Genomic DNA, 18,335 nt, shown 5'->3' on the forward strand with positions numbered 1-18,335 from the left:
ATGGCTTTATTCATAATTACCAAAAACTGAAACAACCCAAATCTTCATCAACTTGAAAATGAATAAGTGTGGTATATCCACACAATGGAGTACTACTCAGCCATAAACAGAATGAATGATGTACATAAAAATATGGATAAATCTCAAATGCGTTATGTATTATGCATAAGTGAAAGAATGCAAACTCAAAAGGCTACATTACTGTGTGACCCCATTTAAACGAAATTCTGCAACAGGCAAAATTATAGGGATAGAAACAGATTAGCTGGTTTCCAGTAAGAGGTTGACCACAAAGGCACAGGAGAACTTTGGTGGCCGACAGAACTCTTCTATTCTTGATTGTGGTGGTAGTTACATGACAGTAATGTTCACCAATGACGACAGAACTATATACTAGATATGGGTTGAACTGTGTCTCCCAAAACTTCATATGCTGAAGTCCTAACCCTCAGTACTTCAGCATGTGACCTTATTTAGGAAAAGGGTCTTTACAGATATAATCAAGTTAAAATGAGGTTATTAGGGAGAGGCCTAATCCAACAATGACTTGTGTCCTTATAAAAAGGGGAAATTTAGAAACAGACACACACATACACAGGGAGATTATCATGTGAGGAGACTGGGGTGATGCTTCTACAAGCCAAGGAACAAGAAAGCAGCCAGCAAACCACCAGAGAAGCTAAGCAAAAGGCATGGTATAGATGTTCCCTAAGAGCTCTCAGAAGGAATAACAATGCCAGTACCTTGATCTTCAACTTCTGGCCTCCTGAACTGTGAGATGATAAATTCCTATCCTTTCAGCCACTCACAGTTTGTGATTCCTTGTTATGGCAGCCCTGGCAAACTAGTACAATACTAAAAATGATGAATGTTATAACATGTAAATCATACCCTCATAAAAAATATGGAGAGTTTGCTAGAACTTGGAGATGAAAACATGTACGATATTATTAGTCAGAAAATTGGGAGTGTGTATAAACTACAAAAAGTGATTAGATCTATCTAATCCTATATATTGCTATGGTTCCTGAGCCTCCATTAGAATTTTTTAAACACTAAAATAAGTATTTTAGCAAAATAAACATTTAGAATTTAATGGCAATGAAATTCAACTTAACAAAAACTTGTAGGATATAGCTAATAAAATTCTTGGAAGGAAATTTTAAATTATAAATGGTTACATTAAAAAGAAAATTGAGACTTCCAGTTTCAGTTACATGTAAAGAGCTTGTAAGGTGCCACTGCCATCCTTCTAACAAGAAAAAAGCTGAACAAGGTGAAAACCAACAACTTTTCTTGGGGCCGTCAGAGAAATGAGGTAGGAGGGCAAACCACCAGCACCAAATCTACAGAGATAGGCAAATCAAGAGAGTTATAGCCAAGATCTGATTACCTGAAGCAGAAGAGAGAGAGATAAACTGGAAGGAACACTTAAATGGTAACTTTGATGAACTGGTGGAGACCGAGTATGGACAAGCATGAGATTGGGGAATTCCTAGGGGCTACAGCCTTAAGGAAGCTCCAATACTTTTAGTGGTTACCATGAGGTTTGTATAAAAGATCTTGTAGATGAGATAGTCCATTTTCTGATAGCCTGTTATCTCCATTAGCCTAAGCAAGTTCCATCCCTTTCCTCTTCCCCATCTAAGTTATTTCTGTCACAAATTATTGTTTTGTGTTCTGAGTCTGTGATTAAAATGAAGTGTTTATAGCTATTTTTGATGCTTTCCTTACTTTATCGTTTATGTTATAATTAAGGGTTTGCTAACCTGTTCTGATCAAGAGCTGCAATTTTCTGATTTTGTCTATTTATGTCCTTGCTCAAGGCTTTGTAAAACCTTGCCTTTTTGGTTCAGGTATGAGGGCATCCTTGATCATTTCTTGTAAGGGAGGTTGAGTGGCAATGAGCTCCCTCAGCTTTTGTTTATCTGGGAAAGTTTTTGATTCTCATCGTATCTGAAGGATAGTTTCTCCAGATAGAGTATTGTTGGCTGGAAGTTTTTGTCTTTCAGTATACTGAATATATCATTCCACTCTCTCCTAACCTGTCAAGTTTCTGCTGAGAAATCTGCTGAAAGCCTGACAGGGGTTCCTTTGTAGATTATTCTCTTTTGCCTCACTGCCCTGAATGTTTTTTCTTTGTCGTTGACTTTTGCCAGTTTTACTATTCTATGCCTTGGAGAAGGTATTTTTGCGCTCATGTAATTAGGAGTTCTACTGGCTTCATATACTTTGAAGTCCAGTTTTTCCCCTAGGTTTGGTAAGTCCTCAGCTATTATTTCTTTGAACAAGCTCTGTGCTCCAATCTCCACTCTTTTCCCTCTGGAATACCTACAATCCTCATGTTGCATTTCCTAATTAAGTCACATGTTTCTCAAAGAAGTTCTTCATTTTTTTAAAGTCTTAGTTTTCTCTCTTCCTCCATCTGAAACATTTCTATATTTCTGTCCTCTATTTCTAATTCTGTCCTCCATAATATCAGCTCTATTTTTTAAGGTTTCTAGATTGTTTTTTAGCTCATTCATTGTGTTCTTCTCAGAATCTGGCTTTTTTTTTTTTGAGTTTCAATCTATTTTGTGAAGAATTCCTTTTGCTCATTAATTTTATTCCGGAGTTCACTGAACTGTCTGAGTTTTCTTATAACTTACTGAGTTTCTTTACGACAAGTATTTTGAATTCACTGCCATTTACATTGTAAATTTCTGAGACTTCAGGACTATTTCTGGAGACTTGTCATTTTCCTTCTGCTCTGGAGTGTTAATGCAGTTCTTCATGGCGTCTGATGAAGTGATCCTTTGTCAGCACACAGTGTAGTATCAGCTTGCAGATTCCACCAGCCACCACTTGGGGGGGGGGGGCGGACAGGAGATGTGTTTTCTGAACCCACCACATCTGCTGGAAGTTGTGCCATTGGCCTGCTGGCCACAGCCACTTGGCAGGCCACACGTGCACATGCAGGCACTCTGGTGCAGATGCACTGCCTTGGCCAGGGACCAGCCAAGCTGGTATGCTAGGTGGAGGAGAGGGGTGCCTTCACTCACACGCACGTGGGCCCACCCTGTGCTCATGGGTGGTTCACCTGTGCTGCTGCACTTGGTTAGGGGCACCCACGTGGTGGCTGAGCTGCACCACTCAGTGTGGACCGTTCCTCAAGTTGGGCTGCCAATCCGAAAGCAAAAGTGTTCACGTGCAGGCCTGCCTGCTCTTTCAGTGGTGTACCAGCTGCTGCATGAGGACCTACAACCTAGATCGCTGCCACTGGGGAAGGGGAGAGGATCAGCTCACCTTCTGTTGCTTCCTGGGGATCCAGTACCCCCACCTTCAGATGTACAGCTGCGTGGATCTTTCAGAAGTCCTACTGTGCTTTGTAGGGAATTCCCTATTGGTTCATGAATCTTCCTTTGGTTGTAACTTAGGAAAAGAGGCTAAGGGAACAGCTCACTCCATCATGATGCTGACGTCACTTGGAGCTCCTATACTTCTGAGAGTTTTATCTCTAGGAATCCCATCAGATTCTCACTAAAGTATCAAGATCTCCTTGTAGCTCAGGCAGAGGGAGGGGAAACATACACATTACGAAAAAGCCTGGAGTATTCTCCATAATAAAGGCCTACTCACTTAATCAGAGCCTTATCCCACCTAGGGGAAGGATATTTCACTGATTCCAGACCCCTCTAGTTTTCCTATCTCACCTGACTGATTACAGGGTGGAGGGAGGGGAGAAGCTAAGAGACACTGTGAAGGTCACAGTCCAGGGACACAGGCCCACTAAAAAAACTGAGATTTAATCATAAGATTATAGACAGTTTCCCCTTCCCAATACTTTACCACCCACTAACAAGGCTCTAGTATAGTAACGGTAGATCACAGGTGAAAGAGCTACAAGACACAGACTCTAAGGAGTTCTTAGGGAAATTCAAAGACAACAAGGGAGACACAAGAAGGAGACTAGAGGAATTGGAAGCCTCTAGCACTTACAGCTACAACAAACGTTAAACACAGGACAACTCCTAGCCACTTTAGTATAAAGGCTCACAATAAAGGCCTATTTACCTCAGTTACTATTACCTGATACATTATGTCCAGCTTTCAACAAAAAATTCAAAGCATGCTAAAAAAACAAGATAAAACAGTCAGAAGAGACAAAATAGATCTAAGAACCACACTCAGATATGACACAGATTCTGGAATCATCAGACATGGAAATTAAAATAATTATTAATTAACATGCTAAGAAATCTAATGGAAAAGTAGACAACATGAAAAGACAGATGGGTAATGTAGGCAGAGAGATTGAGACTATAAGAAAGAATAAAAAGTAGATGCTAGAAAACAACATTAACAGAAATAAAGAATGCCTTTGATGTGCTCACGCATCAGCAGATGGCATATGGTTCTAAGGAAAGAATCAGTGAACTTAAAGAAATGTCAATAAAAACTTCCAAAATTGAAATGTAAACAGAAAAAAGAATGAAAAAACCAGAACATTCAAGAACTGTGGGAAAATTTCAAAAGGTGTAAATGGAATACTAGAAGAAAGAGAAAATGGAACAGAAGAAATATTTTAAGTAATAATGGCCCAAAACTAATGAGATACACTGAAGGACAGACTTAGAAGCTCAGAGAACCTCAAATAGGATAAAAATGTAAAAATCTACACCTAAGCATATCGTATCAAACTGCAGAAAAGTAAAGACAACGAGAAAATCTTAAGGGAGGCAGAGGAAAAAAACACATGGATAATAATTACAAGGAACTTCTCATCAGAATTCTGTAAACAAGAAGAGAGTGGAGTGAAATATTTAAAGTGCTGAAAGACAAAGACCACCAACCCATAATTCTGTACCCTAAGAAATTATCCTTCAAAAGTGAGTGAGAAATAGACTTTATCAGATAAACAAAAACGGAAGGAATTTGTTACCAGTACACCTGTCTTGCAAGAAATATTAAAAGAAGCTCTTCAGAGAGAAGGAAAATGATATAGGTCAGAAACTCGAATCTACACAAAGAAAGGAAGAGCAGTGAAGAAGGAATATGTGTGGGTAAAATAAAAACTATTATTAGTTTTCTTACTCTTAACTGATCTAACAGGTAAGAGAATGTTCAGAATAATAACAACAATAATGTAGCCAATGATCATGGCTTACGTATAAGTGAAATGAATGATGCAATGATACAAGTGACTAGAGGCAGGCATTAGGAATACTTAGTAATTATAAGGTAGCTGCAATACCTATGAAAAGGCATAGTATTATTTGAAAGTGGACTTGGATTAGCCGTAAATGTATACTGCAAATTCTAGTGCAACCACTAAAAAAAAAGAAAAAAGAAGTATAACTGATGTTAAGAAAGGAGAGAAAACAGAACCATATAAAATGATCAGTTAAAGCCATAAGAGGCAGAAAAGAGTGGAAAACAAAAATAGGAACACAGAACAGGGCAATGAATAGAAAACAGTAACAAATACTGTAGTTACTAATCCAACTATATGAATAACCATTTTAAACATCAATGGCCTAAATATACCAACTAAAAGACAGAGATGGTCAGACTGGATCAAAAAACAAGACCTAGGGGCCGGCCCCACAGCTGAGTGGTTAAAGTTCCGCACACACCACTTCAGCAGCTCGGGGTTCATGAATTTGGATCCTGGGTGCAGACCTATTCCACTCATTAGCCATGCTGTGGAGTTATCCCAATTACAAAGCAGAGGAAGACTGGCACGGATGTTAGCTCAGGGGTAATCTTCCTCAGAAAAAAAAAAAGAAAGCTGGAGTAGTTGTATTAATTTCAGACTTCAGAGCAAGGAAATTTATCAGGGATAAAAAGGGGCATACATAATGATGAAATGGTTCTATTCTCCAAGAAGACATTAGAACCCTTAGTTGTATGGACACTATCAGCTATCAAAATTTATAAATTATACTGTAATAAATAAGACTGTAATACTGGCATGGGGAGAGATAGACACATATCAGGTGATCAAAAGAGTTGTGTGTCTATAAAAATGTAAACATGACAGGTATGAAATCACTTTAGTGAGAAAAGACTATACTAACCCAGTAAGTAGTATTTAGACAATTAATTATCTATATAGTGAAAAAAAGGATCCCTATTTGATACTACATCAATCAGAATAAAGTAGTTTATGCTGAACCTACCCCAAAACACCCCCAAAACATCAGTGGCTTAAAGATTTATTTCTTGCTCAAGTTACACGTCCACGGCATGCCAGCAGGAGGCTCTGCTCACTGTCACTCAGGGACTCATGCTGATGGAGACTTCTGTTCACAGCTCATTGGCCAGAACTAATAACATGTCCCACTCAGCCATAAGAGGGCCAGGAAAGCAATTCTTATCCCATGCACAGAAGAGACATCTTTATCAGGGAGCAGTAATGCCAAAGACTAGACAGCAAGTCCAGGGAATCCTCTGTCCGTGGCAATAAAGAACCATTGACAATAATCCCTTACATTTCTTGGCACATTTTTTCTTTCCAAATTCCACTGGATTATTTTTCATACCCTCTGAGTAGTATGTACTGCCCTTCACAGACCAGTGCTCTAAGTAATGATAAGCTCCAAAGAATTTGCCGTCTCTGGAAACTCAGAGAGCTAAATCACGTCTCCTCCCAAGGACATAGCTCATATTCTTGGGTACACACTGCCCCACCTCCACAGACTTGACAATTTTCCCCAGAACACAGATGCTCTGCTAAAGGCTCTACATTTATTAACTCTTTAATCCTAAGAACTCTTTCCGATAGGTACGATTATTATTCCCATTTAAATTACCACAACCGAGGTAAAGAGAGGGTAAGTAATTTAATCAGCTAGTAATCAAATCAGGCCATCTGGCTTCAGTGCTCCTTTCCCTTTAAGGCCCACTCAAAGTCCTCTGGCAGGTACCGCTCCTTTCCTGCTACAGCCTCATCATTCCATCATTCCATCAACCCAGCACCTCCATCATCTACCCTCCTATCTCCTACAGGGCTCTAGTTCTGAACTGATTAAAAGCTGCCCCAAAAGAAAAGGAGTCTGGCAGAACAACCATTTCCCTGAAGGATTAAACCGCGTAGTGTCACCTCTACCTTCCTATCCTCTCTATTCCACATCCCTCTATCTTAGAGAGTCTGACCCAACACGTTAGCCCCAAATGTCTTCCTGGGTAGAAATAAAAAGATGACCCAAAAAAGGATTAAAATTGATTTTTCATGAAGGATGCCCTCCTAAAGCCTTCTGAAGAACAGAATGACTGTTACTGCCCATGGGCTGCAAGAAGTTACAAGAAAGTGTGGAGCATTAAGATCTACTGACTAGTGATGGTGCTATGGACTGAATCGTGTCCCCCCAAAATTTGTATCTTGAACCTAACCCTTAATATGATGGTATTTGGAGACAGGGTCTTTAGGAGATAATTAGGATTAGATGAGGTCATGACAGTGAGGCCTTCATGGTGGGATCAGTACCCTTATAAGAAGAGACACCAGAAAACTCACTCTCTCCTTTTCTTTCTCCCTGCCACATGAGGACAGAGTGAGAAGGTGGTCATCTACAAGTCAGGAAGAAAACCCTCACCAGAACCTGACCATGCTAGAACCTTATCTCAGACTTTCAGCCTTTAGAACAGTGAGAAAATAAATCTCAGTTGTTTAGGTCCCCCAGTCTATGGTATTTTGTTATGGTAGCCCAAGTAGACTAAGAGAGTAGGCATTTTACATTCCCTCCTTTATTTCCCAGTAACTGTACTTGTCTTATAAATGTGTAAACTAGGATTCAACTGCCTAATAACTACAAAAGCCACTGCTTTTACCCTGACAACGCTGCCTCCTACAGAGGATGAGAGGTCTACATCTTGGCTCTGCTCCCAACTCTGTCAGTAACTAAATATTTCCCTTGGATGAGTCCCTAATCTTCTTGAAACCCAAGTTTACTCTTCTGACAGTAAGAGACCTAAATGTCAGATACTCTCTAAAGTGGTTTTGCTGCATGGAGATTATTCAAAATGCATAAAAGGGGGGAAATACAGTGATTATTCAGAACACAAGAGGGTTTTACCTTCCTGCTCCTAAAAAGATACCATTATACCCCAATATATATAAAAGAGCAGAACAAAGTCAAAACAAAGTATTCTGATTCCCCACCTGACCAAATCACTTAGGGTGACAAAAGCTTCATGTGCCATTACTAGATACACTGACGTGGTCACTGGACTCAGCTGGCCACTGACTTCAATGAAGCTAGTTACTGGAGAACAGCAAATATTGAGAAGCTCAGATACCAGGATCCTTGACTTTACAAAGATAAAAAATTCCAACTCTCCTCATCCTTCTACAATTCTGAACTTAAATGGAGTTGGAAAGCAATGCTAGTTACTACCTTTATATTACAAGCAAGTTCCAGCTGGTTAGAAAAGCAAAGATCCATTTAACGTTACATGGAACAATTCAATTTTCTAGTTAATACTGGATATTAACAACAATAAATGGCAAATATTACTTATTGCAGAAATCAGTAAAGTATCAAAAGAAGATTCGAATTTTAACCAAGAGTAATTTATGACACTTTTCACAAATACAGAAAGCATAAAAGAGATATTGCACAATATTCAGGATCCCCACTATACCGAGGAAACTTCAAATATACGGAAATGTAAACCAAAAGACTCATCTCAGAAAACCTCCACATTAAAAAAAGAAAAAGTATTCACAAAACAGTATAAAAAAGCAAGCAAGGTCACTAAAAGGGAACTATTTCCCATTAAAAGTGCAAGGTAGTTACGGCAGAATTTGTATGTCATCATAATTTGTTGAAAAACGATTTTAAAATATTATTTCACACCATTAACATGATACCAGGGATTGGCTTCAAAAGAATCTGGTCGAAGGGGAACGAGGCGGGGGGAATGTAGGAACGGAAACAAGGTAGTTCATGAATTGATAACTGTTGAAGCTGAGTAACGGATATATGGGGATTCATTATCCTATTCTTCCTAATTCCATGAATGTTTGACATTTTCTCTGTAAGAAAAGTTAAAATTATTACACATTTTTGATGAACAAATTTAATCCTCATATCCTAAAAATAAAGAAAGACTAGTACCTTCCAATCTTTGAATTTTTGCTTTCACAGAAATAACAGCTTCAAAAGGGGAAACTCTCAGCTCAAAACACGTTCCTGTCAATGTTTCAATGAAGAGCTCCATGGTATCATAGAAAGGAAGTTTGTAGTAAAACGGTCCCACGTTATCTTCATTGAAGAATGGAGGATCTTTTCTGTTATCCATTACTTTGACTTTTCTAATTCCTCTGGAATATGTTGTAGGCAACTGTATTCCAGTTCTAGCCAAATCAGCTTTGAACATTGGTAATATATATCGTTGTTCATGTTTTGAGTTTTGTACCTAAAAAACAAGAATAATTTTTTTAACAAGCCTATTTCAAAGTCTCATTCCTCCATCAAGATTTTTCTGAACAACTCTGGCCCATATCGATCTTCTAGACAGCCCCAAAATGCATTCTAGTGCTTAAATGTCTAATCTTGAACTTTTCATGTTTGTCTCTGAATCACTCTCCCAACTAGACTGTATGTTTATTAAGAACAGGTTTACTTGTGACACTTCTATCTAACTAGAGCTCAGTACACTTATCTATAGTACATGCTCAACAAGTATGTTTTGTTGTTAACAATATTTAAATCAATGAATTCGACACATAGGTATACATTAGACTTGGAAAAACTTACACACATCCTTTTCTAAAACATGTAAATTATGTTTTCTAACCCAAAGTATAACTTTATAGCCATTGTACATTTGAATCACACTGAATAAACAGAATAGCAACCATCTTAATAGGTTCCTTAAAAATAGGACTCACTAAATAACCAATGAGCATTTGCATTTCCAGAGATTATCTATATGACATTGAGATGAGATTAATATTGGTAACAAACACTAGATATGCTCTCTACACACAAACATACAATGGCTAACGAATATGAGAGGCAAACAACTGACAGAAGTACTAAGAAAAATTACAAGTGTATAATTAAGAGAACAGAAATAATCAAATTGATATGAAATGCTATTAATCACTGAAAACTGTAAAGAGGGATCTTGAATTTAAGCTAGAAGGACAGAAGACACACATCTTCCTGGAGAGACAGGTAAACCATCTTTTTAATACCTTTATGGTGATATGATCTACATACCATAAAATTCACCCGTGTAAAGTCTAAAACTTACTGGTTTTTAGCACATTCACCGAACTGTACAACCATTACCACAATCATTTTTAGAACACTTGTGTCACTCCAAAAAGGACCCCTACACTCTTCAGACATCACTCCCAAATTCTCCCTTGCCCTCTCAGCCCTAGGCAACTACTAATCTACTTTCTGTCTCTATAATTTTGCCTATTCTGGAGATTTCACACAAACAGAATCATCCAACATGTAATCTTCTGTGACTGACTTCTTGCACTTGGCATAACGTTTTTAAAGTGCATCCATATTCTAGGATGTATCAGTACTTCATTCTTCTTTATTGCTGAGTAAGAGTTCAGTGCATGGATATACCACATGTTGTTTATCCAGCCACGAGCTGATGAGCATTTTGGGTTGTTTCCAATTTTTGGCTATTATGAATAATGCTATAAGAACATTTAATTACAAATTTTTGTGTGGACACGTGTTTTCTTCCTAGAAGACCATACATACCTAGGAGTGGAACTGCTGGATTATGTGGTACTTCCATGTTTAGCAATTTGTAGAACTACCAAATTGTTTTCAAAAGTGGTCTGAACCATTTTACATTCCCACCAAGAAAGAATGAGGGTGCTGATTTCTCCACATCCTTGCCAATACTTTCTATTGTCTTTTTGATTAAAGCCATCCTAGTGGGTGTGAAGTATTATCTCCTTGTGGGTGTGATTTGCCTTTAATGACTAATTGATGTTGAGTACCTTTTTATGTGCTCATTGGCCAGTCATATATCTTCTTTACAGAAATGTCTATTCAGATCCTTTGTCCATTTTTAACTGGGTTGTCTTTTTATTATGGAGTTCTAAGGATTTTTTTTTGTTTTCTAGATAGAAGCCTCTTGACAAATATGATTCACAAATCTTTTCCCCAATTTCGTGGGTTGTCTTTTAACTTTTTTTTTTTTGAGGAAGATTAGCCCTGAGCTAACATCTGCCACCAACCCTCCTCTTTTTGCTGAGGAAGACTGGCCCTGAGCTAATATCCCTGCTCATCTTCCTCTACTATATATGTGGGACGCCTGCCACAGTATGGCTTGATAAGCGGTGCAGAGGTCTGCACCTGGGATACAAACTGGCACACTCTGGCCCACTGAAGCAGAGCACGTGAACTTAACTGCTACACCACCAGGCCAGCCCCTAACTGTCTTGATGGTGTCCTTTGAAGCACCAAAGTTCTTCATTTTAATGGAGTCCAATTTGGCTATTTTTCTTTTATTGCTTGTGCTTCTGGTGTCATATTTTAAAAGCTTTGCTCAATTCAAGGTAATAAAGATTTACCTGCATATATTTTTCTAAGAATTATATAGTGTTAGCCCCTATATTTAGGTCTATAGTCCATTTTGAATTTATTTTTGTGGATGGTGTGAAATAGAGGTCTAGCTATATTCTTTTGCAAGTAAATAACCAGTTGTCCCAGGACCACTTGTTGGAAAGAACATTCTACCTCCATTGAATTGTCTTGGCACCCCTATTAAAAACCAATTGACCATAAATGTCAGGGTTTACTTCTGGTCCCCCAATTCTAACCCATTGATCTATATATCTACCCTTATGCCAGTCTACACACTGTCTTTGTAGTTTTGTAGTAAATTTTGAAATAAGGAAGTGTGAGTCCTCTAATTTGTTTTTCTCTTTCAAGATCGTTGGCTATTCTGGGTCCCTTGAATTTCCATACGAATTTCAGGACTAGCTTGTCTATCTTGCAAAAACAGCAGTTGGGATTTTGATAAGGATTGTGTTAAGTCTGCAGATTAACGTGGAGAGTATTACTGTCTTGGCAACATTAAGTCTTCTAATTCATGACCATACGATGACTTTCAACTTACTTATAACTTCCTTAATTGCTTTCAGCAATGCTTTATTATTTGTAAAGTACAAGTTTTGCATTTCTTAAAAAGTGTATTCCTAAGAATGCTATTCTTCTTGATGCTACTATAAATGAAATTGTCTTAGTTTCATTTTCAGATTGTTCATTGCTAGTGCGCAGAAATACAATTGACTTTAATATGTTGATCTCATACACAGCACCCTTGCTGAACTCATTTATTAGTTCTATAAGTCTTTTTAGTGGATTCCTTAGGATTTTCTACATACAAAATCACGTCACCTGCAAATGTATTTTCATTTCTTTTCCAATCTAGATGCTCTTTATTTCCTTTTCTTACCTAACTGCCCTACCTAGAATCTCCAACACAAGGTGGAACAGAAGTGGTGAGAGCAGACGTTCTTCTTTTACTCCTGATTGTAGGGGGAAAGCATTCAGTCTTTCACCATTAGGAGTCATTTTAGCTGTGGGGTTCTCATAGATAATCTCTTAGCAGGTTGAGGATGTTCCCTTCTATTTCTGCTTTGTTTAGGCATCTGCTGTTTCTTATTTTCTTATCATGAAGGGTGTTGGATTTTGTCAAATGCTTTCCTTTCCAGTGTCTATTGAGATGATCATGTGTTGTCTCTTATTCTATTAATATGGTATATTACATTGACTCATTTTTATATCTTGAACCAACCCTGCCTTCCTGGGATAAATCCCATTTGTATATAGTGTACAATCCTTTATATACATTGCTAGATTTGGTTTGTTAGTATTTTTTTATGGTTTTTGTGTCTATATCCGTAAGAGAAATTGATCTAGTTTTCTTTACATGTCTTTGTCTGGTTTTGGTATTGAGGTAATACTGTCCTCATAGAATAAGTTGGGAAGTATTCCCTAGAGTTGGGTAAACTTCTGGATGTATTTTAGAATGGGTAAAGCCTCAGAGTGGGAGAAGGGTATCAGGAAGTAAGCCCAGATGAACAGAAAGTGAACAAACGGGAAGCGCAACAGTCAAGGAGAAAAATGAGCGATAAACTTTTTACTTTTTGCCAAAGGATATGTGATATCACTGAAGTCACAGCAATTTTCATGGCAATGTGTTTAAAGAAGCAGTTTTCAAAAAAGACTGTGGTTTGATTAATAACCCACATCTCCATTCTACAGGCATGATATTCCATAGGCATCCGAAATCTCAACACTAGACAGACACACCTGAAACCCAACATATCCAAAACTAATCGTTTTTCCTACAAATCTTCTTGTCCTACAGTCCCCATCTTTGTAGAGTACCACTATTAATATAGTCAGGCAAGCCAGAAATCTAGGAATCATTTTAGATTTTTCCCTCCATCTCCAAAATACCTAGAAATGACCCATCCTAACAATACAACTTCTTAATATTTCTATAATCTGTCACTCCATGCCACACTGATTAGGACTTAGTTCAGGCCTTCATTACCTCTAAGGGAGCAATTTTGATAGCCTACAGACAATCCTTGACTCCTGCCCTTCACTCTTTCCAATTTATTCTCTATGATGACAACAGTTATCTATTTTTTTAAAGAAAGTTTAATGAAAACTGGATTAGGGTATCATATCACATAGTTCAGAAATTATTTACTCTCAACATCTATCTTAAGCAGGGGACGAGGTCCCACGAAGTTCTAAAATTATTTTGCATTTGACTTTAGAATGCACAGCAGTGAAAGCACCAATTAGTTGAAATGAGAGAAATGAATCTAAGTTAGTCTGAAGCCTGAATTTTTTTCTTCCTTTTAAATAGACTTTAGAGCAGATTTAGGTTCACGGCAAAACTGAACAAAAAGTACAGATAGTTCCCATATACTCCCTGCCCCCACACACCCACAGCCTCCTCCACTATCAACATACTATACCAGAGTGGTATACTTGTTAATTGATGAGCCTACATTGACACATCATCACCCAAAGTCCATAGCTAACACATGGGTTCATTCTTGTGTTGTACATTCTTGTGGTTTTCACAAATGTATAATGACATGTCCCCACCATTATAGTATCATACAGAATAGTTTCACTGCCCTAAAAATCCTTTGTGCTTTACCTATTCATTCCTCTCTCCCTCAACCCCTGGCAACCACTGATCTTTTCACCATCCCCATAGCTTTGCCTTTTCCAGAATGTCGCATAGTTGAAATCATACAGTATGTAGCCTTTGCAGATTGGCTTCTTTCATTTAGTAATATGCATTTAAGTTTCTTCCATGTGTTTTCATGGATTGATAGCTCATTTCTTTATAGCACTGAACAATATTCCATTGTCTGAATGTACCAGTTTATTTATCCCTTCACCTACTGAAAAACACACCTTGGTTGCTTCCAAGTTTTGGGAATTATGAATAAAGCTGCCATAAACACACATTTAGGTCTTTGTGTGAACTTAAGTTTTCAATTCCCTTGGGTAAATACCAAACAGCGTGATTGCTGGATCTCATGGTAAGAGTATGTTTGCTTTTGTAAGAAACTGCCAAAGTGTCTTCCAAAGTGGCTGTACCATTTTGCATTCCCACCAGCAACAAATAAGAGTTCCTATTGCTCCACACCCTTCCCAGTATCTGATGTTGTCAGTGATCTGGATTTTGGCCATTCTAATAGACATGTAATGCTATCGCATTGTCTTAATTTGCATTTCCCTAATGACATATGATGTGGAGCATAGTTATCTTCTTAAAATGTAGAACTGATCATGTTATTTCTTAGCTCAAGGCCGTACAAGGGCTTCCCACTGTCTGTAGAATAAAATTCAGACTCCTTGGAAAGGCTCCTAAGATCATGCATCTTCACCATCCAGTCCATTTCATTTATACACGTACCTCATCCCACCCTACAACACCTCTGGTACCTCTATCCTCTAATCATTTGCACCTGCAGCTTTGGAACACATCAGCATCCATTATTATTGCTCCTGCTTTGCTCTACTCACCGCCACCCCCACACTTGGCTACCTGACAAGCACCTAATCATCTTTCAAGACCCAGCTCAAATAGCAACTATTCCACAAAGTGTTTTATGGTTACTCTCCTTGGCACCCTTACCTCCATCGTACACTGCATTCATTACAATCAATTTCATTTTTTACATGGCTTTCTTACTCTAACTAAACTGTAAGTGACTTAAGGGAGGTACCACATCTGCTTTACTGTCCCATTACCTAGCACAGTGTTTGCACATACTGGTACCCATTAAGGGTTTGTTCAATTAAAAAGTAAATAAATATTCACTCTCTCAATTGATCTTTGGAACAAACCTGTGATACAGGTAAGGTATTATCCCTGTCTTAGAGATGAAGAAATGTTTGGTTATAGTCCAAAAGTTTCTTTGGAGGAATGTTGGTTTCCATGGGAATCATGTTATGATTCACTCCAAACTAAGTCCACCAAAGTTTATCCAATTCATAACAGACATGCTCATACAGGGATTTCTGCTTTAGTGTGAATTTTATAACACTGATTGAAAGTATAATTAATCAGGGAACCTGAGTTGCATTGTGGAGACTGCTAATGGTCCTAAAGAGACGGCATCACAGAAAGAAAAGTTCTGCTGGTAGCACAGCTGCTTTGAGTGCTGTTACACTATTTAACAAAATAATGAGTAACAAATATAATCATACAAAGTACTGCGCTAATAATGCTACTAGTGATAGTGGCAAAAGGCCATTACTCTTAAACAAAAGCCAAATGACTGTGTTGCTCAGGTTTTGTTTCTACTATCTTTAACACACTGAAAGGCCTGTAGGAAAAATGACTGTATGAAGCTATCCCCTAACCTCTTTTCCCCTCCTCACTGAAACCACTGCTTTTATGATTTTGGATAACATGCGATTCTTAAGAACATACTTACCATGTTCTACGAAGTATGACTGTACTACAGAATCACTAGTGTCTATTCCCCCAAAGCCAAGAGCACTCCTATCTACATAGCAGCAGCTCTAGCAACAGAAGTCAGGCCAGGAATGCTGAACTGAACGTTAAGGAAATAAAGCCATGGGTAACCAGCGCCTGTCCAAGGAACTGAGAGAAGATATAAGGAGCATTTCCTCCACCACAGTACTCTTTCACAGCAACACCTCTAATAAAATCAACAAGCTGTGGGTGGGAACATACGAGAAAGATTTGGAAGTCCACCTACGAGAATGGATAAAGTAACTATGGGCTAACACAAAAACAGCAACCTAGTGCAGCACTAACACGCATCATAAGTTTGGGCCCTAATCAATGGGGTAATTTCCAATATCAAAAAGAAGCAAGGTTGGTAACCAAATTCAAAACCAAAATAGTTTAACTTCTCCTTAGCAGTAGAAATTACTGAAACAGAGGACAAAATGAGGCCATGAAATCTAGCTCAGCCAGACTGATGGACCAGATGATGGCAGAGCAGCAAAGGGAAGCTCCAGCAGGCCAAAGACCCAGCCAGTATTAAAAGTGGGGTCCACAGGCAGCTTCCGAAAGCGGTGTGGGGTCATGCTCCAATGAGCACACCAACGAGAGGCAATGAAGACTGTAAAAGACAGGATGCGAAACGATGCCAAGAACGGCTAAAAAATTGAAAAGGAAGAGGAAAGGAAAAAGGCAGGTAGAGAAAAAAGTACTTCCAGAAGTTTTACCGGTAGTAATTTAAAAACCATCCTCAGCTATATTAAGAGTAATGGCATCAAAACACATTTCTAAATCAATTCCCAAAACATTTCTCTCATCTCCTCCGAAAGAGTTCTAAACATCACACCCACCAAAGATGAAACGGAAGTTAAAGACAGGCAAGGCAGTAACAGCGCTGGATAAGTAACTTGGAACCGGCTTTATCCTCTGTTGTAAAGACTGTTAGCCACATAAGAGCAGTTGTCTTTTAAACTTTCCCCCCAACATTAAGACATCCGGAATGCTGTGCAGCGATTAAAGATATCTACATTTAACGAACTGACTTTACTAATGTGTGAAAACAGCCCTACGTTTTAATACAAGCTACAGAATGATATCCGCCACACCACGCATCTGCACCCTCAACTCTGGCCTGGGATAAATTTTCTAGCGAAACGGGGAAATCCTTTGGAGCCAACGTCTGGCGGGCCCTTACCGCCGCAGCTCCCTGAAGCCCCTGCGTCACCTGCGCAGCCCGTGCTCCTCGCGGAGAAACGCCGGCTCCCCGGACGCACGAGCTCGATCTGGAGGGCAGGGCTCCGGCTCCGCGTCAGAACTGGCGACTTGGAGATCAGCCCCCGTCGGGCGGGCGGCCCACCGCGTCGCGCTCCGGGCAGCGGCGGCGGCGACCGGGGCTCGGCCCAGCTGCCCTGCGCCGAGAGGCCGGCGGCGACAACGCGGCCCGGCTCAGCAGCCCGCAGCCGCGGCCGCGCTCCACATCCGGCCGCTCGCCCTCGCCGCCTGTCTCCACCACTCGCTCGCCCGCCCGCAGGCGCACAGGGAGGCGCGGCCCCGCGAGCAACGCCTCAGCCCGCACACACTAGCCACGCTCCGCGGCCGCCGCGCCCCCGCCCCTTTGTGACACCGCGTACCAATCGCTCGCCGGCGCTCACGTCCCCCTCCAATCAGCGGGGGCGGGGGCGGGGCCTGGCCACCGGACGCCGGCCGTTGCTCCGGAGCCGGGGCTTCCTTTGCGCTTGGCGGTGGTTGTCAGTTAGCAGAGGCCCGGATGTTGACCCTTTATTACTAACAGCGGCCACCTGACTAGGGCCAAAGCCGCACAGCCTGCTGGGAACGGCGGGTGTCTCGTGTGCTGGGGGAAGGAGGGTCCAGGCCGACGCCGTCCAGTCGATGGCCTTTCAAGAGCCTGTGCACTCCCGGAGCGCTCCGGGCTGTCCTGCCTTGAACAGATGCCCCTCCTTCCTGCGCCTCACTGTCCCCTATAGTTTCCGGCCTCAATGACCTCATCAGAAATATGGGGCCACTGCCATGCCCGGTTGAAAACTAGGAGGAAAGTAAACTACGTCTGTCGTCTTATCCCTTTATTCCTCATCCAATTTACTGAGAACTGCAGGCCAGGTACTAAGAGTGGACATCTCGGGCTGTGAAATGCCAGCGTTGGGTAAAGCCCAGCCACCCTTTTATTCTCCTGCTGCAGTTCCCAGGCTGCTGAGCCCAGGTGTACAACATAAACCCTTCCAACCTGGGACGCCCCCGCTGCTCTTTGGCCCGCCATTCCCCGCAGGCGTTGTAAACCCAGCCCTTACGGATTTCCCAACCCAACTGGCCTGCTGTTTCACTAGGTGAAT

General features: G+C 40.2%; 1 protein-coding gene across 6 annotated transcripts in view; it reads right to left on the bottom strand.

Moving 5' to 3' along the window:
• Positions 1 to 17,738, bottom strand: part of ZFAND4 (zinc finger AN1-type containing 4) — a 102,802-nt gene extending 85,064 nt beyond the window's left edge. For 2 of the 6 annotated variants that reach the window (XR_011525108.1, XM_008524307.2), the window contains exons 1-2: positions 17,183 to 17,606; positions 9,102 to 9,402 (exon numbers count right to left, since the gene is read on the bottom strand). Coding sequence is in view for 2 of the 6 variants with exons in the window: in XM_008524307.2 (XP_008522529.2) it covers positions 9,102 to 9,363 (262 nt within the window). In the remaining 4 variants the exon portion in view is untranslated. Of the gene's footprint in view, positions 1 to 9,101; positions 9,403 to 17,182 lie in introns of all 6 variants that reach the window. The other 4 variants (XR_545512.2, XM_008524306.2, XM_008524309.2 and 1 more) reach the window with 4 other exon arrangements.
• Positions 17,739 to 18,335: the final 597 nt, after the last annotated feature.

This window comes from Equus przewalskii, chromosome 1 (assembly GCF_037783145.1).
Source record: "Equus przewalskii isolate Varuska chromosome 1, EquPr2, whole genome shotgun sequence".
NCBI classification, from domain to species: domain Eukaryota; kingdom Metazoa; phylum Chordata; class Mammalia; order Perissodactyla; family Equidae; genus Equus; species Equus przewalskii.